The sequence below is a fragment of the Oreochromis niloticus genome, linkage group LG10 (genome assembly GCF_001858045.2).
Source record: "Oreochromis niloticus isolate F11D_XX linkage group LG10, O_niloticus_UMD_NMBU, whole genome shotgun sequence".
Taxonomy (NCBI): Eukaryota; Metazoa; Chordata; class Actinopteri; order Cichliformes; family Cichlidae; genus Oreochromis; species Oreochromis niloticus.
Window position 1 is genome coordinate 13,720,955 of NC_031975.2, and position 19,356 is coordinate 13,740,310.

At 41.2% G+C, this 19,356-nt stretch overlaps 1 protein-coding gene across 1 annotated transcript; it reads right to left on the reverse strand.

Annotated features, from left to right (window-relative positions):
- Positions 1 to 287: 287 nt before the first annotated feature.
- On the reverse strand, positions 288 to 11,592 carry LOC102078577 (V-set and immunoglobulin domain containing 10 like). The gene is made up of 15 exons (XM_025911070.1): positions 11,471 to 11,592; positions 10,197 to 10,472; positions 8,959 to 9,234; positions 8,448 to 8,726; positions 8,092 to 8,349; positions 7,049 to 7,324; positions 6,467 to 6,742; positions 5,212 to 5,490; positions 4,856 to 5,113; positions 4,488 to 4,778; positions 3,729 to 4,073; positions 3,357 to 3,479; positions 3,238 to 3,262; positions 697 to 771; positions 288 to 396 (listed from the first exon to the last, which is right to left on the reverse strand). The coding sequence occupies exons 2-15, from the start codon at positions 10,444 to 10,446 to the stop codon at positions 288 to 290; spliced, it is 3,120 nt and encodes a 1,039-aa protein (XP_025766855.1). The 5' UTR covers positions 10,447 to 10,472; positions 11,471 to 11,592.
- Positions 11,593 to 19,356: the final 7,764 nt, after the last annotated feature.

Genomic DNA, 19,356 nt, shown 5'->3' on the forward strand with positions numbered 1-19,356 from the left:
TTTTATAAATGAAAACTACAGTAGGCTGGTCAGAGTTTTCTGTATAACATTTAATTTACTGTATCGAACATGTCCCAAAATTTAAGCATGTATCGAACATGCTTTAAACGACTGTGAGCTTTGCAGTGAAAAGTCGATGTGGGGAACTCATAACTTTTACTGTATTTTAAAAGAGCTAAAAAGCAAACTGTCAACAAAAATAGTCACATGTGAATTACAGCTGAAAGAGAGGGGCGTATGACTATGAGCCCGTCGCCTTGACGGTGATGGCTATGCCGAGTGGCTCGTTATCGTCTCCAGAGGGAGGGGGCTTGGCTGGTGGTGGCGGGATGGGGGTGGCACTCATGGGTGAGGAGGTGAGGAATGAAGCTCCTCAGGGTAAAGCCGTTGCTGGACCTGGAAAAAGACAAACATCAAAGACAGTTTTTTTTCAACAAAGCTCACAATGAGGGAAAAATGAGCACATATCTGTCAGAAAATGAAGTTCACTTCAATTTATCATTTGCATCTTTGCAGATGGATAACTAAGAGTACTGGCGTTGATTATTGCTAAAAACATAAAGTCATAAAACAATCAAATAAACAACAACAACAAAACCCATAAAATAGAACCTATTGAATTGGATTTTTTTTAATTAATTAAAAATAGAAATTAATTTAATCTGGACTATGAATCTATAAATGTGTCTATTCAACTTTCCTGGACTGGATGATCCACCAAACACTTCATCCTCTGGGAAGTTGATGGTTTCCTGCGACTGGCTGTGCTGCCTGCAGTCATCAAAAGATGAAACGCCATTACTAATAGATAATTAGTTACCATCAGAACTGCAAACTGGAAATGTTTCATTACCAGTCACAAGACACTTCATTAGGTACACATGTTCACCTTATTTTTGAAGGGGTCATTACCTGTGCATACACATGTTTTTGCCATACCTGCCAAAGCCCTGCTGCATTTGTGGCTATAAGTGTGAGTTAGAGCTGACCCGCTTAAAGCTTATGTTTTCATTTTAGTAGAAGCAGCTTAGAAACAGTAGGATACAATGTCAAGCTCATGATTAAAGGAGTAGATGTCTAAAAGGGGAAAATATATGAACGTTGCTTCTGTGTCTAAAGGCCTTTACAAACCTAACTAGTAACATTTATGCTATTTAAAACATTTATTCCTGCGTTAGTCCAAATAGTTTTTGGACTCGCCTGTCTTACTAAAGTCGTTCACAGCCATTAATTTCACATGATGAATATTCTGCATTTGTTTTTTTGGATCAAGCTGGATTTTTCTAATTTTTCAGTATAGAATAAACAGATCTCACCAGTCAGATTAATGCTTTTGGCAACAAGTGCGCTTTTAAGCTCAAAACTTACTGAACAGACACAGCTAGACGCTGCTTCGGGTCAATCATCTCTAAAATGATTTCTCTGCCTCCTCAGATGTGGTCCCAACTCTGCCAACTAGAACTCAAACTGCCCCACTGACATCCTGAAATATGTACAAAAGTGTCCATGTTGCAGTTTTAACTCCTGCATCAAACCATGAAATTTTCCCTGCTGCTCCCTTCTCTTGAGAACTGCATGAACCCTGAGTCTCAGTTCCCCTTTCAGAAGCAGCTCATCGTCTCTTGATGTCGACCTCTTTTTTTTTCGAAGTGCCTCTTTTTGTTAGACTTATACTTCGTATATATACATTACAAAAACAAGTTCACATGTGAAAAATACTGAATTTTAAGTTGTTTTTTCACGTGCTAAAGGCCTTAAATGTGTGTGTTTGAATGTGCAGGAATCTGAGGTGAGTCGTACTATGCAAGTAACTGGGAATAAATGCTAGAATGAACAATCTCAAGTTCAGAGGGTCCATTACCAAGTTTACTTATTTAAAAATAAGTAATACTGTGAATACTATGAGACCTTTAGTAAATAGCCACATGGGACCACCCACCAGTGGGCCTGCCATTTGCAGGAATTGACATCAATTGTCTTGTTGAACTTTATATTGCAAACCCTCAATAGTTGGGAGCAAGAACTTTCTTTTACCAGGAAGGAAGCTTTGACAGAAGCAGGCTTAGGGAAGAGCAGCCATCTGTCTTGAGTGGTTGTAGGGGTGGAGGGGAAAGAGAAAAGAGAAAACAAACATTCCTGCTATCCAAGGGCGGCACATAAACACAGCCTGTAGCAGGATAACTAAGAGCTGCTTGAGGATTGCTTTATTTACTGCAATCTTAATCAAAAGGGAGGTAGAGCAGGTGTCTGCCTTCTGATTCTAGAAATTCTTAGAATCAGAAATAAGCCTTGAAACTAAGCTTGAAGCCCTCTATTGGGATGATATAGTACAATAACAGGGCCTGATTATTCAGGCTCATTCTTTCCAGTCCTTGTTATTACTCTTGCTGCAGTGTTTTGAATCAGCTGACAGCTAAAAGTATAAGCAGAAACGACTCACTCATATTTAGAAATGCAGGATGAAGAGCTCCATTCGGGCATCTCTTGACGGTGGCATTTTGTACAATTTGGAAGAAAATGATGCCACAGAACTAGGAAAAACTGAAGAAATTATAGATCTGCTGAGTACAGAATGGCTTGTTTTTCCCCTGGAGGGCTTGGAGCCGGAGACATGATGGGGCAGGTGACCTCTATAAGCTGTAGAAACATCCCCAACCTGAGTCAATTTCTTTTGGATGTTTCTTGCAGTTAGGAATTTTTTTCTTGCCATTGTAGCCAAGTGATTGCTCATAGGGGTTCATTTGATTGTTGGGTTTTCTCTCTATTATTGTACGTTCTTTACTTTACAAAGTATAAAGCTACTCGAGGCAACTGTTGTTGTTATTTGGTGCTTTATAAATAAAATAAAATTGGACTGAATTGAACTAAAAAGCACTGGATGATGTTTTCAAGACCTTCCTTAACTTGTTACCCATTGAACATCTCTCCAGTACCTTTAATAACAGGTTTTGACAGCTCAGTATTGATCAATAAAGACATGGTTTGATGATCATTAGAATACATTCTGTTTTCCCGAGGTTATCCCTTGTAAGCTGTACAAGCAGAGGTTACCCACACTAACTTGTGAACATGTAGCCATTTTGTTCAGGACTGAAACATAACAGAAACTATTCAGGTCAGAAAATATCACAGAGAATTCAGACAGATTGGAAAGCAAAAGATGGTCCAACCCAATACTACCAGTGTGTACCTAATAAAGTGCCAGGTGAGGGTTGCAACAGATACACATATACTTACAAGCCAAACAGCAAGTCATGGAGTCCTGGGGGAAGATACAGAGTATTAAAACTACACAATGTTGCTTTATGCACAGGTCAGCAGGATGCTGGTGGTGGTCATGTGTGTGGAGGACTCACGAGGATTGGTGCTGCGGTTACGGAGGATGAACATGAGCAGCAGAGCAGTGAGAACGGCTGCAATGAGCATCCCACCGATAGCTGCTCCAATCACAGCGGGGTACAAATTGTTGCGTGGTTCCACTAAAACACATCAGAGTTAAACATTGCAAAGGAGTTGAGTTCTGTGAAAACACATCTGCAAAGTGATAAGTGTTCACTGTATCGTTATCCCATGATAGGAATGACTACTAGGTTCCACGTTAATGTAAACTCTGTTGAATTGAGTATTGTGGGTTAATTTTTCAGATAAATTTTAATACATTTTTATTGAAGCCCCCAAATTTGCTCGGCTCTTTGCCAGAAGTCTCATATGTCTCACATTTCCTGTACCTGGTGTCTTTGCAGCAGAAGGGTGTCCCACAGTGCGGTGGTTCACCGGTATGACGCGAAACTGGTAGGTAACCGTTGGCGTCAGGCTACCCACTGTATAAATCCTGACAGCTGGATCCTGGAGGATGTTACGGTACCAGACTTTCTCCTCCACCCGCTCACTTGAAGAATCATTCCCACTTCCTTTCCTTCGTGGACGCTCAGACATCCATCGGTGCTCCAAGAAGAAACCTGTCCAACCTCCTGCTTCCTCCTTCTCCACCACCCACTCCAGCTCCACCTGATTACGCTGTTGGCTGGTGTACATCACTCTGACCAGGGTTGCATTGGGTGGCATGGGGTACTCTTATACACACATAAAACAAACATAAATAAATATGACTTCGATATGACATCAATCCAGTTTGCATATCTAATCAATTAATGTGTGGATTTCCATTAAATAATGTGTAGTCAATTCCCAGACTACTAATTACTTTTAAGTAATACTTATATTATTAATATATTAAACTGCAAAAGCAAAAAGTGAAAGAATGAATTTTCCATGTTGTTTTTTGGTGTATTGAATTCTGATTTCAGGGCGTTTTAACTGGAAAAAAATCAGGTGAAGAAGCCGACACACTTCCCTCTCGCTTCACATCTGCATTCTAAACTGACTGAGACTCATATGCTGTGCAGACACAAGGAATGTTCCAGTTCTCAACAGGGAAATTATTCAACAAGCCAAGAAAAGATCAGAAAAATAAAACAGGTCCTTACTCTTGATGACTAAAGTGATATTGATTTCGGTTCCTCCCACTGCGTTGGAAGTGGAGCACCTGTACTCGCCACTGTCTTGAGTTTCATCGGTGTCTCTCACAGTCAGATTGGCCCATGCAGGCGTTCTCAGAAGCATGTACTTTGAGGTGTCTTGGACACCGACACCCTGATTATTAAACCAGGTGATTTCATTGACAGGAAGGTAGTTGGCTCTCAGATTGCAGGTAAGCTGAACGTCGCTCCCCTCGTACACAGACACGACTCTGCGCTGTGTCTGCAGCACTGGTGCCTCTACGTGTGACAATGTACAGATTATTATTTAACAATTTACATCTGCTATTTGTTGTACAGTGAGAATGTGCACTGACCCAGTGTGAGTCTGCAGGTCTTGGTTTCCACCAGAAGCGGGTGTTTAGCGTGGCAGGTGTAAGGTTTCCCACTGCGAGCTGTGCCATAGCGGAGGATCAGGATGTTGGAGGTTTGTTCCCCACCTTTGCTCTGACCTTCGGGGCCCTCCCACCACACCAAGGCGTTTGGGGCCCCTCCCTCCCAGGAGCAGGACAGCATCAAGTACGGTTTGTCATTAGTCACATAAGCAAAACACAGTGGCTCTGCAGGGGGAATATCTGACGGAGGAGAAGTGAGATATAAACATGTTCAGATACATGATCACAAAACTGCCACTAACTTATCTTTTACTGTTTGTTGACATTGCTGCACTCACATGTGCGTGTGCTGCACTGTGTCGACTGTTTCAGGGCAGCATGGGAGCCCAGGCAAGTGAACAAACTGTTATTAGAAGTCAGGCCTCCAGAGGGCAGCATGATGGTAGTGCTGGAGGCTGAACTTGTTTGCTGGGCTGTGTTGGACTGATCTTGTGTCAGGTCTCCAGTCCAGTGGAGGGAAGGTGAGGGGAATCCACCAGGCCAGGAGCACAGCAGCCTCAGAGAGGTGTGATTCAGAGCCGGCTCCACAGAACAGGACGGGGAGCCATCAGGGGGGTCTGTGGGGATATGATAGAGGTAACAAGGTAATGATATGTAAAGTGTGGTGAAATCAAGGCCCAAGAAAGATGTCGTGTATTTACAATGTTGGGCATGAGTAAGTTATAAAATTATATGATTATTTACACATATTTTGGCAAGCTGAGTTCAGGTTCATGAGCAACACCCAGGCCTGATTACTGACAGAACCAGAAGCTGCTTTACTGGAATCTGTCTGACAAAGTGAAGTAGGCTAAAAAATCTCAGAAAGCAACACGTCAAAGTTCTAAAGAAACTCAAGAACAGATGAGAAACAAAGTCACTGACATCTATCTGTCTGGAAAGGGTTACAAAGCTACTTCTAAGTCTTTCGGATTCCAGCAAGTTATCCACAAATAACAAATAAAAACTTGGAACAGTGATGAAACTTTCCAGATGTAGCAGGCCTGCCAAAATTACTCCAGGAGTTCATCAACAACTCATCAAGAAAGTCACAAAAGAACCCAGAAAAACATCTAAAGAATTCGAGGCTTCACTTTCCTCAGTCAAGGTCAGATTTCCTGATTTAACAACATCAAAGAGACAATATTCAAAAATGGCATCCAATGGAAAGCTCCAAGGAGAAAACCACTCCTGAGGAAAAAAGATCACAAAGGCTTGTCTCACATTTGACCAACACATTAAAATGGGTTAGGAGTCGCCTTGGAGTGGGCTATAGCAATGAAGTGGCCATTATAATTCTCTACCATATTTGTCCAATAAACATGGAGCATGGTCTGTGTTTGTAGAAACTGAGGTGTGGCACTTCTGCTTCTTGTTATTTCTTATTGACGTCTTTAATTAGTATCAGAGTCAGAGGTCATCCCCAGACTGTGTTCATCCCCACAGCCAAGGATGAATTAAAACAAAGGAACCAATGAGGATTTCTGCATTACAGGAGAGGTTTAATTGAAAGTGAAATGATCATAATGGTCAGAGGTCAGAGGTCACACTCACAGTAGACTGTCAGGCTGATGGTTTTTTTGGTGCGCGTGTTGAGGTAGGTGTTCTGTGCCAAACAGGTGTAGTCGCCAGCATCCACACGGAGGATCTTGGTGATGGTGAACTTCTGCCCAGTGTAGACCTGCGAGTTGTTGTAGAACCAGATGTACTGACTGGCTGGATTGGACTGGGCCTGACACAGCAAGGAAACAGCCTCCGTCTCCAGAGCCGTGTAGCCCTGCTTTACTGTACGAGGTGGAGTCACATCTATTTGAGGAACATCTGGGCCATCTGATGAGAAAACGTAGCAGTGCATGTAAGTGATACAAGAAACAAACAATTTATGCTGAAAGCTACAATTCAAACCAGGGTACAATGAAAAGTTTTATCATGTGATCCATGTAGGATCACACACAAAATTACTGCATCCTGTTGCCATTAGGTCACCAAGTGGCGGTCATTTGTTGTAAAGCAGCTATAATGCCAAAAATTATTCACTCAGTCTGATCAGAAAAGATAAGCGATTGACCAAAATATCATGTTTTTGGTCGTTTTTTCTTTTGTCCAGTGATTTCATAGCTCAGCTTCAATACTTACAGATGGTGTCCAGCCATACGCGATCTGATGTCTGGTTGTTGATGGTGTTGCTGGCTACACAGCGGTACCAGCCAGTGTGGTTGCGGTTGACGTTGGTGACGTTGATAATGCTGTTGTTGCCCTGTGCAAATGTTGTGATGTCTTCACTGCTGGTTTCACGTTGCCACACATACCGGATCGGTTCAGTCCCATTTTCCACATTGCAGCGCATCCACATTGAAGATCCTTCCACTGGAGAAGTATCACTCATCAGGACGTAAGGCTTAGTGACGGGGACTACAGTGAAGATGAATACACAGATGTGTTTGGATGTTAACAGTCAGTAGTAGAACTGAAGGGCAGGAAACAAACACTAAAAAGATGCTCTTATAATTTCATTTCCAGTGTGTGTGAAGTTTTGGCCAACACAGGACACCAAACTGAGAGAGAGCGCCAAAGTTTCTCAACCACTATAATTTTAATCTGATGTTAACCCCCGAGTGGGCATGTTAAATACAAAATGACTAATAAATGCTGATGCAGTGATACTATTTTATTAAGACAAAGGGAAATGTGTATACCATTTGGGAAATTTGTCATTATGCTCAGACTTAACCAGTCATGTTTTGCAGAGTTAAAAGCACAAATTATTGTCGCTGAGATTTTTTTTTTTTTTTTTTTTTTTTTAATAGATCAAGCAAAGACAACCCTTAAATGGTCAATTTTAGAGGCATGATGAACCTTAAAAATAAAATAAAAAATACCCCAGCTTATGAACACTGATAAGTTCATTTGGAATATATTTGTACTGGTGTATAATTTTGGGTAGTAAGACATCAGATATTGATTTTTTAGCCTGTGGTCAGTTATTGCATGTGTTGTATCGAAGGCCCTCAGATGTTGATTTAAAATCATGTTAGTTTACTGAAAGGTAGATAATTTGTTCTCAGGTGGAAGGAACACTCCAAATAATTTCCCTTGTATATAAATATGACTCTGCACTGCATCAGCATCGATCAAAAAGAATGAATAAATCTCATCACACCATGAAAATGTGCACTGACCCAGCGTGAGTCTGCAGATCTTGGTTTGGACCAAAAGTGGATGTCTAGCATGGCAGGTGTAAGGTCTCCCAAAGTGTACAGTGCTATAGTAAAGGGTAAAGTTGTTGGAGGTTTCTTCTCCACCTTTCCTCTGACCTTCGGGGCCCTCCCACCATACCAAAGCTTTCGGGGCCCCTCCCTCCCAGGAGCAGGACAGCGTCAGATACTGTTTGTCATTAGTCACATAAGCAAAACACAGTGGCTCTGCAGGGGGAATATCTGACGGAGAAGAGGGGAGATATAAACATGTTCAGATACATGATCACAAAACTGCCACTAACTTATCTTTTACTGTTTGTTGACATTGCTGCACTCACATGTGCGTGTGCTGCACTGTGTCGACTGTTTCAGGGCAGCATGGGAGCCCAGGCAAGTGAACAAACTGTTATTAGAAGTCAGGCCTCCAGAGGGCAGCATGATGGTAGTGCTGGAGGCTGAACTTGTTTGCTGGGCTGTGTTGGACTGATCTTGTATCAGGTCTCCAGTCCAGTGGAGGGAAGGTGAGGGGAATCCACCAGGCCAGGAGCACAGCAGCCTCAGAGAGGTGTGATTCAGAGCCGGCTCCACAGAACAGGACGGGGAGCCATCAGGGGGGTCTGTGGGGGATATGACACAGAAAAAGGTTATTGTTTGGCAGCGATACTAAAGATGTTAGGTAGAAATTATTATCCCAGAATAAAAGAAGTGTTTTCGTCATTCGATATTTCCACTTCCCAAGAGAAATTGTTTCTGTGTCTGTGAGTACATAAGTAAGAAGAACACATGGTAGTGGTACAGGGCCGACAAAGGAGTTGAAATCATGGTCAAGAGGTCAGAGGTCACACTCACAGTAGACTGTCAGGCTGATGGTGTTATTGGAGCTGGTGTTGAGGTAGGTGTTCTGTGCCAAACAGGTGTAGTCGCCAGTGTGCATACGGAGGATCTTGGTGATGGTGAACTTCTGCCCGGTGTAGACTTGGGAACTGTTGTAGAACCAGACGTACTGACTGGCTGGATTGGACTGGGCCTGACACAGCAAGGAAACAGCCTCCGTCTCCAGAGCCGTGTAACCCCGCCTGGTCATAGAGTACGGAGTCACGTCTATCTGAGGAATGTCTGGTCCAACTGAGGAGAAAGAATATGAATTCTTTCCCTTAATCAAGAAATAAGGGACAGGGGCGTGTTATGTGCAAAACTCATATTAGTCTGATAAGAAATCTTTGTTTTATGCTACAGTAAGAAAACTAACTCTAACTTGATCCAGCCATAACTACAAGTTTTATCAACAAGAAGAGCTTCAAGCTCAATCTTAAAAGTAGAGTAGCTCTCTGTCTCCCAAATCCAAAGAGGGAGCTGCACAGGAGAGCGCCTGATAGCTAAAGGCTCTGCTTCTCAGTGTATTTTAGGAAAATCTAGGAACAACAAGTAAGCCTGCACTCTGAGAGCACTCTCTTTTGGGATAAAATGTTACTGTTAGGTTTTGAGGATGTTATGTAAATGTGTAATTAAGGGCTATATGTGAGTAGAGGGACTTTTGATTCTGTTCCTGATATTACAGAAAGAAAGAAGAAGACAGTACAGACAATGATGTGGTTTTCTTGGTCCCTGTGCTACTTTCAGGATTCTTGCCAACTGTTATGGTTAACAAGAGCAGACAGCATCAGCAGGCTTCTGCTGTTGGCTTTGGCCTGTTTCAGCAGGATAGAAGCACCCTGCCACAAAGTAAAACTGTTTCAGGAATAGTTTAAGGAGCACCACAGCAAGTCTGAGGTGTTTTCGAGCATCTGTGGGATTTGTCGGCCATACAAGTCAGATCTACGGAGGCCCTATCTTGCAACGTACAGGAATTAAAGGATCTGTTGCTAAAATCTTGGTGCCAGATACCTGCACATTCTCTTTAAATTTAATCAGACGTAAAATATCAACAAAAAAACTGAATCATGCTGGGTCCTAAAAAAATCCAAGTATAGAAAACAAAACATTTCGCTACTTGTGGTCTGTAACAGTTGTGTGCTTTTAATTGCTTGTAGTTTTAAATGTATTTACCTGAAAACTTGTTTTAAAAATGTTTATATATTGAAACTCACACAGAGTGTTCAGCCATAGGCGGTCAGATTTCTCGCTGTTGACAGCGTTGCTGGCAACACAGCGGTACCAGCCGGTGTGGTTGCGGTTGACATTGGTGATGTTGATGATGCTGCTGTTGCCCAGTGTGAAGGTTGTGGCGTTACCATTATAGTTTTCATAGTGCCAGGTGTACTGGATCGGTTCAGTTCCATTTTCCACACTGCAGCGCATCCACACTGAAGATCCTTCCACTGGAGAAGCATTACTCATCAGGATGTAAGGCTTACTGATAGGCACTGTGTTTAAGACAAAATCATACATGCAGGTCTGTTGAAGAAGAATATTGTCACATTTTTTACTAAAAATATAGATTACATGTTAACCTCCGGTATGTAAGCTTTAGTCAAATCCAGGTTCAAACCTAGAAAGGACCCAAAGGCTTAATAATATTTGTCCCAAAGTTTTTCTCAACCAGTATAATTTTGTTCTTGGTTTGACCAGACAACATCTGTAATGGCCTGCTCATATATTAAAATGCAGATTTAATAGGCGATATAAAGCATGTTTACAGACTGGTAAAAGAAATTCTTTTGGTCTCTATGAATACAGTAGTTTCTCTATTCATTACAGCTGTCCTGTTTTCCTGTCTTCCTCTCTTCACCCCAAACTGTCGAGGCAGATGCCCGACCCTTAGTAACCCTGGTTCTGCTTGAGGCTTCTTCCTGTTAAATGGGAGTTTTCCCTTCCCACTGTCGCCAAAGCGCTCGCTCATAGGGGGTCATATGATTGTTGGAGTTTTCTCTGCTTTCTTTGTATTATTGTAGTGTCTATCTTACAATGTAAAGCACTTTCAGGCAACTCTTGTTGTGATACGGTACTTTATAAATAAAACTAAATTGAATTCATGTGGTTGAGCAAATTCGTATGATGAGCATTTGTTATAACGAAGCATCACTTAGATAAACGTGACATATTTTAACTTATTCTATGTAACACCCTGAATTAGAAAATTGAATTTCAGATAAATTAATAATGACATTTATATTTTTTTCCTTCCATTAGAAAGCTCTAAAAAGTGTCTGGATTTGTACATAAAGTAGTCACAATTCAAAGGATCCATTAAGCATTTTGTGAAATGTTTATGTACAAATGTTTATGTAGAAATAATAATAATAATGTATACTTTATTGATCCCCGTGGGGAAATTCCTCTCTGCATTTAACCCTTTCACTCAGTGAAGCAATGATAACATGGTTCTCAGATTGTAAGTAAGCTGAACATCATTTGCACTGACCCAGTGTGAGGCTGCAGGTCTTGGATTGGACCAGAAGTGGGTGCCTGGCATAGCAGGTGTAAGGTTTCCCGCTGTGAGCTGTCCCGTATGGAAGGATCAGGATGTTGGAGTTTTCTTTTCCACCCCTGCTCTGGCCCGCAGGTCCCTCCCACCACACCAAGGCTTTAGGGAACCCTCCTTCCCAGGAGCAGGACAGCATCAAGTACTGTTTGTCATTAGTCACGTCAACAAAACACACTGGCTCTGCAGGGGGAATATCTGATGGAGGAGAAATCAAATGAGTGATGTTGAAAGTGCATAATCTTCACATTTACACTCTCATTTGTTTTACTTTCTGTTGTTCTTTGTTGACATTTCTGCACCCACATGTGCGTGTGCTGCACTGTGTCGACTGTTTCAGGGCAGGATGGGAGCCCACGCACGTAAACAAACTGTTATTAGAAGTCAGGCCTCCAGAGGGCAGCGAGATTGCAGTGCTGATGAGGATGGTAGTGCTGGAGGCTGAACTTGTTTGCTGGGTTGTGTTGGACTGATTTTGTATCAGGTCTCCAGTCCAGTGGAGTGAAGGTGAGGGGAATCCACCAGGCCAGGAGCACAGCAGCCTCAGAGAGGTGTGATTCAGAGCCGGCACCACAGAACAGGACGGGGAGCCATCAGGGGGGTCTGTAGGGGATAACATATGAAGTTAGAAGTTGGTAAGATATTCATGAACAAGAAAATAAAAGTTGTTTGTAGTGTTTTATTAAAAATGTGAAATTGTGATTTTAATGACATTGTAGTGTTTTATAATCCTGGTGAAATGCAGTACAGCGATGGAACAGCTCAGGTCAGTGCAGCATACGAGGGTTGACAAAGGAGTAAGATGATTAATAGCATGGTCAAGAGGTCAGAGGTCACACTCACAGTAGACTGTCAGGCTGATGGTGTTATTGGAGCTGGTGTTGAGGTAGGTGTTCTGTGCCAAACAGGTGTAGTCGCCAGTGTGCATACGGAGGATCTTGGTGATGGTGAACTTCTGCCCAGTATAGACCTGGGAGCTGTTGTAGAACCAGACGTACTGACTGGCTGGATTGGACTGGGCCTGACACAGCAAGGAAACAGCCTCCATCTCCAGAGCCGTGTAACCCCGCCTGGTCATAGAGTACGGAGTCACGTCTATCTGAGGAATGTCTGGTCCAACTGAGGAGAAAGAATATGAACGCATATCAAGAAATAAGGGACACGGGCGTGTTATGTGCAAAACTCATATTAGTCTGATAAGAAATCTTTGTTTTATGCGACAGAAAGAAAACTAACCCTAACTTCATCCATCACTAACTACAAGCTTTATCAACAAGGAAAGCTTCAAGCCCAAGCCCACATAACACAGGCGTGTTATGTGCAAATTACAGAAAGCCAATAAGAAATCCAGTTTAAAGTAGGACTCTTACTTGGTTTTACATTCGCAGCTGAGACATACAGCAGCTAAATTAACCCTAACTTGAATCAGCTCTAATAAGAACCTAAAATACAAGTGCAGAATCTTTTGTTTTAATTTTTGACAACTCATGATACCTGGAACTTTTTTTAAAACTATGTGTAATTCCCTAAAAATTCAGATAATTACATGATTTTTGTACTGTGATCAGCATTTTTTGAATTTGGGGATAAAAGCCAAATTCTTAACAGGACATTACATTTTTTTAGTGGAAACAATACAGAAGTAAATGAATTTAATTAAAAAGTGCTCAAAACAGTGAACTACAGTGCATTAAGTTTTTACATAGTGATATTTTCTTTTGATTTTTAAATGAAGAAGTGAAAAACGAATGAAGAAATAGGTTCCCCTGATCTAATTATGCTCACAGAGGATGTCCAGCCATAGACGTTTGGAGCTCTCGCTGTTAACGTTGTTGCTGGCCACACAGCGGTACCAGCCAGTGTGGTTGCGGTTGACATGGGTCATGTTAATGATGCTGTTGTTGCCCATTTCAAAGGTTGTGGCGTTACCGTTGTAGGTTTCATATTGCCACACATACTGGATTGGTTCAGTCCCGTTTTCCACACTGCAGTTCATCCACACTGAAGATCCTTCCACTGGAGGAGCATCACTCATGAGGAGGTAAGGCTTGCTGACAGGCACTGTTTAAGATAAAGTTACACATGTGAAGGTATGTTTACTGTCTTCACTGAAAATGAGTCACAGTGTTCAATAAATAACACAATCTTCAGCTTCGAAGAGGCTTCGATATCAGTTAATCTTCCCAAGGCTCCTCCCCCTCAGTACTGTGGACCTCATTTTTGTGCTTACAGCCTACACCCTCCATTATATACTTTATCACACCATTTTTTATTGTTAATGCACTCTGGCTGTTGTCTTTCTTCTGTCAGTCAGGAATGCTTGATGGCATGTACAAGAGAACGTGTCAGATTCTGACATATTTCAGTGTCTCCATCTGCACCTCACTGCCTGGGACCTGGGCCTGTTTTTGTGTCTTCCGATGTAGTCACAAGGCCAACAGCAGCTCCTTCTCTGTCTGTTTAATCTTTGCTTGTAGTAGTAGAGACCTGAGACAAGTACCACAAACAAGATAACTGCTGCATGCACAAGGAGGAGGATCTGGTCTTTGCCTGCAAAGACAAACAGCCTGGCTCACAGTTATCTACTTGGTAATTTTCTGAGCAACCAAATACATAAGCTCTCCTCTTGTGTCGCTCTAGTGGAAACCACGTTTCCACTGCAAGTCTCTTTGGAAACTTCTTTGAAACACATCTTTCACTACATTGAGCAGCGAAGCGAAGTACTGCCATTGATGGCTAGCAGTTTGAATCAAGAATCACTGATCACAGCAGGTGACACTGATAAGCATCTTGGAATTTATGGCAGGCTGTCTTGACAAACTGAGCTTCAAAACTGTGTGTAGGCTGATATGAAAAAAACTTAAGGGCCCACACCTGTGTGGACATCAAGGTGACACTTTATGCCTTCACTTTCTTGGCTTCCGCATTTGGTGTGCTATTTTCTCTTTCGTGACTCTTGGTTAATGCTGTCCTTATATTTACATATTTATAAAATTAAAATTATGTCCATTAACTATTGTTTTTAAAGTTTGGTCAACACATAAGGAACCAAGATGAAAGATGGCCCAAAGGTTTTTAGTTTCTCCAAGATTATTTTGCAACTGCTTCAAATATTAGCTTCTATAACACCGAGGAAGTTTTTCATCGTGTGCAGACTAGCTCTTTTTTGCCATGATCTGAGAGTGTTTAGGAAGAACATTGTTTCTGAGGGGAGTTCTTACCTCGAACAGTCAGATGGACATAGTAGTAGTAGACTTTGGCCTCCTGTGCTATGTCATAGAAGGCCTGGCAGGTGAATAAGCCATGTGCAGCCAGAGGCAGCTTCTCAATCCTCAAAGCTGAGCTGTTTGAGATGACTGTTGGTTGGCCGAGTGTGTCAGCCAACTTCTGGGTCTTTATTCCTTGACCCACATTATACACCACAGCCTTTATTGCTTCAGTGCCGGGTTTGGTGAAGCTCCATATATACATGTCAGGCACAGTGGTACCACACTCCAGGGTCACAGCGTTGTCCACCACCCCATACACACTGGTGTCCCGGTACACGACCTCCCCTTTATGATTGATCTGCACATCTGGAGGAGGCAGAGGATACAATGGCCAATGTGTGTGGGTACAATGTGTGTGGGTCCATTATTTTATGGACCCACACACAAACATGCAAGTGTTTGTGGGTGTCTGTTAAGCAACAGGAGACGGTGGTGTCATATGCTCGTTCAGTGTTCGGTTGCAGGATTGATTACACAGTCAGTTTCAGAGGCTGTGTAATGTTATAAAAAGCAATTCTAATACTTTTTAAAAATGGCAGATTCAGTTTTTCAAACTGAATATTTTCCTTCTTCTTTGTTTTTAATTTCATCTGCAAGGTTCTGTTTATCATCATTTGATCCACGTGAGACAAATACAAACAGATTTATCAGTTTTTCTGTTTAAATAAACAGTACAAAAATCTCAATTTTTTTTTTGTTTTTCAATTTCAATGAATTTTGAAATGTGACACAGAGTGAAAAAAATACCATAGAAATTGTAATAAGCCTTTACTAGTTTGTCTGTTATGCAATAATTCCAACAGAATTGCAGGTACTGAATAAGCCACTTAGATGATGTTATAATAATCAGTGTCTGATGTTATGTAGGCAATAACAATAAAAAGTGTAAAAGAATCCACAGACACCGGAAAACTCTTACCATTTGCCCCCAAAGTGACCAGACTGGTAGTTAGAAACAGAACAGCCAGTCCTAGCAGTGGAGCCACCATGATATCATGATGATCCCGAGTCCGACAACTTCTTTACTCCAAAAAAATGTGTTTGAGATCGAAAGGTGAATATTTCATGGCCCTGAAAATAGCGCGTTATTGCCTGCCCTCAGGTGCCTGAGGTTTTCATCGTTCTGTCTTTCTGATGCACGAGTTTCTCGGGGAATCCAGTTGCAGAGACTGACTTCACAAGACTGAGAGCAGGAAGGGACGGAGGATCGGTAAACTGATTTAGACCGAAGTATTAATGAGTTTTTCCTTTCTCTCTATCCTTCTTTGTTTCTCCTGCTGGTTTAGAATATCAGTTATACCAAAATCATCTATTATGCAAGACATATGCATGAGTGGATGGGTTAGCCTTTCACGCAACTACTCATACAGCCAAGGCTGCACTGGGTGAAGCTGACATTCCTCCACACGTCTTTCACATGTGAAAATCTCACAGAGGTTTTACTGTAATTAAATCCTTTTTTTTTTTCATATTCATAGAGTGCAGTTTTTCTTTTATGTTTTTACATCATCCTCTTCAAGCTGTGACCAAAGTGGGAATGCTGATCAATGTTATCAACAGTCATTTTCATACAGCCTCGCAGAGGATGCACTCAAAACTCAGGGATAAAAAAGGGGGATTAAAAGAGATTAATATCTTCTTATATTTTCTTTGCCTTTTGTTTTTCTTTTAGTGCCAGCTTAAATACAAAAATATCTTACGTAAAAAACAAGAGGTTTTAATGATTTAGTAGGCGTGGATCTCAGCAAAAATATTCATTTATGTAGTCAAAGTAAGATCAAACAATGTTTTTTTTTAATTGTATCTATGTTTTGTTAGGTAAAGAGTGAAATCAAAGGCTTCAGGTTTCTTCATCGGATCATGTGAGGACCAAATGGGAAGCTTAACCTCTACTGATGGGATTAGTGTTGAAATTGATTTAGATATGTGGCATCTTGCAGTCATTCGCCGTGTTTCCTCGTAGCATGGTCCTTATCATTGCACATACCAAGATGTATATTTCCAGTTAATAAAAAACTAATCCTGCATGTATGCACGGTCTCGGGGTCCATTTTTCCTAATCATTCTTTTTAAAGAAAGTTTATATCTTTATAGAGGAGCAGGAGGGACTTTTAGGTAGCATGTAATGTGAGATGAATGAATGCAAGAGATCAGTTTTAGCTTCAGTTCAGCAAATCCCAACAAGATATTAAGGTTCATAATAAATCAGAAAATGAAATAATAAAAAAACCCAAAAGAAAATAAAATTAACCATGATTTAGTCAAAGATTTTTCTCTTCAGGCGTATCTCCTACATGTAATTCACTTCAAGTGATTCATACTGCAAAACAATGTTGATTAAATTTTCTTCCTGGAAAGCTGCATTAAATGCATTTCAGTCTGAATTTCTGAGCCTGGTGCAAAATGACACTCGGAGCAGTTTTATTTTATGGAAGTATAACGCATGCATTTATATACTAATTGTCTGAGAGCTTAATAGTAAATCTGATCAGATTTATGCGGAGGAACAAGGCGATCCCTTGGTACAATCAGAAACTGATTACAATATCCAGCAACTTTAAAGCCCAGTGGCAGCAGCAGCAGACTGAAGAGAGTGAGTCAATGCACTCGCTTTCACTATAAAAACTGCACAGTTGAAAGTAGCAGCTGACAAGGAGAGAGAGGAAGCTATGAGACAGACACTGAATCTTAAGCTGAACATCGAGGCTGAAAAGTCCGTGAACTCCCCACGAGAGCTGGATACAGTGGATTTGTAGCAACTAGTTTCGTCAGTGAGCAGGAAATTGTCAGGGATTTCATCAGCAGGTTTTGACACAAAGGGCAGGCAGAGGTCTGGCAGATACTGGCAAATGGTAGTAGTATGTATGTAAGATATTACTGTATTCTGCATTTCTATTTGTGGGCTCAGTGGATGGTGAAGCACAATCCATAACAGATATGTTTTAAACATCCTGGTTGTAAATATAATGGCCATTAAAATCTTCTGGGAAATAACATTAAATCAAAACACACAAATTAAGCATTGACATTTTTTTTAATTAACATGCTTTAGGTAGTCAGTTAGTTAATGATAGTTAATGATATTAGAGATATTAGAGATTTAAGTCATTTAAGTGTTCATGTTTTAAGCTGTAACATTGATGTTATTACTAAGATAATATCCTGTTCTTTTCAGTGCTAAGCCTTGTTGGTCCAAATCCGCATTTTAAATAAACAGGACTTCAGCATTAGTAAGCTAAAGTGTCATTTCTGGTTGTTCTTACAATTAGTGAGGCTGACACTTCTTGATCCTGCTGTTAATCTGCTTCTTTTGCACGTTGAAATAATTAGCTAAATCCCTGAGGGATTTAAATCACCGAGTAAGTGCATAGTTGTGTACATGGGAGAGTTTGTTTGTGTGTGAGACTATCACACACAAACAAATTCAGTTACCCTTTCAGCATTGACAGGTTTAATTTTAATAACTTGTTATTCAGTCTCACTAGATAAAAAGTTAATTGGTCACTAATGTTAGAGAGATTTTTTTTTATCCAAAATGAAAGAAAGTCATTGCAGACTTCAGTGTTTGCAACACAATTATTTAAATGGGCCGCCTACTTATAGAAACTTGATTAGGTAGATGTATTCTATTGGTTAACTCAAAGATCTAATCAGCCAATCACATGGCAGCAACTCACTGAATTTGGGCATGTAGACACTGTCGAGATGACCTGCATTACAATGGGGTTGCAAGGTGAATAAAGTGACTTTGAACGTGGCACGGTTATTGGCTAAATATTTTAAGAAACTGTTGATCTTCCCACACAGCCATCTTTCTGTTTTACAGAGAATGACAAGAAAAAGAGAAAATATCCAGAGAGCAGCTGTTCTCTGAATGAAAATATCTTATTGATGCCAGAGGTCAGAGGAGAAAGGCCTGACTGGTTTGAGCTGATAGGAAGGCAACAGTAGCATAAATAACCACTCGTTACAGCCAACGTATGCAGCAGAGCATCTCAGACTCACCAAACTGGACATCTGAAGATTTGAAAAATGTTGCCCGGTCAGAAGAGTCTCAGATGGTACGGTCAGAATTTAGTGTAGATAACGTAAAAGCATGAATCCATCCTAGATTTTATTAATGATTCAGACTGGTGGTGTGATGGTGGGGGATTTTACTTTTTGGGCCCTTAAGTGCCAACTGAGCATCATTGAAACACCACAGCCTGTCTTTATAACCACAGTGTACCCATCGTCTTGAGGTTCCTGATTCCAGCAGGATAACACACCATTATTTTTATTATTATCTCAAACATGACAATTAATTAGTTGAAAATAGAGCAGCTTTGGGATGCGTTGGAACCGGAGCCTTGGGTCCATCCTGGACCTGCAGCAAATCTGCAGCAACTGTGTGATGCTGCCATGTCAGTATGAACCAAAATCTCTGAGGAGTGTTTCCAGCACCTTGTTGAATCTGTGCCACGAAGATCTCAAACAGATCTGAATGTCAAAAGGGGGTCCAACCATCACAGCCATGCCGCGGTGAGCTTGTTTTACCCAGCTAATAGACTGTTGATG

What these genes read in the sequence shown, in the direction of transcription:
- LOC102078577 (XM_025911070.1), bottom strand. Translation starts at nt 10,446, where the DNA reads ATGAGTAATGCTTCTCCAGTGGAAGGATCTTCAGTGTGGATGCGCTGC. An exon ending in ACAGTGCAGCACACGCACAT is followed by an intron (nt 8,350 to 8,447) that starts GTGAGTGCAGCA and finishes CTTCTCCGTCAG; the next exon opens with ATATTCCCCCTGCAGAGCCA. An exon ending in TATCACTTTAGTCATCAAGA is followed by an intron (nt 4,074 to 4,487) that starts GTAAGGACCTGT and finishes TGTGTGTATAAG; the next exon opens with AGTACCCCATGCCACCCAAT.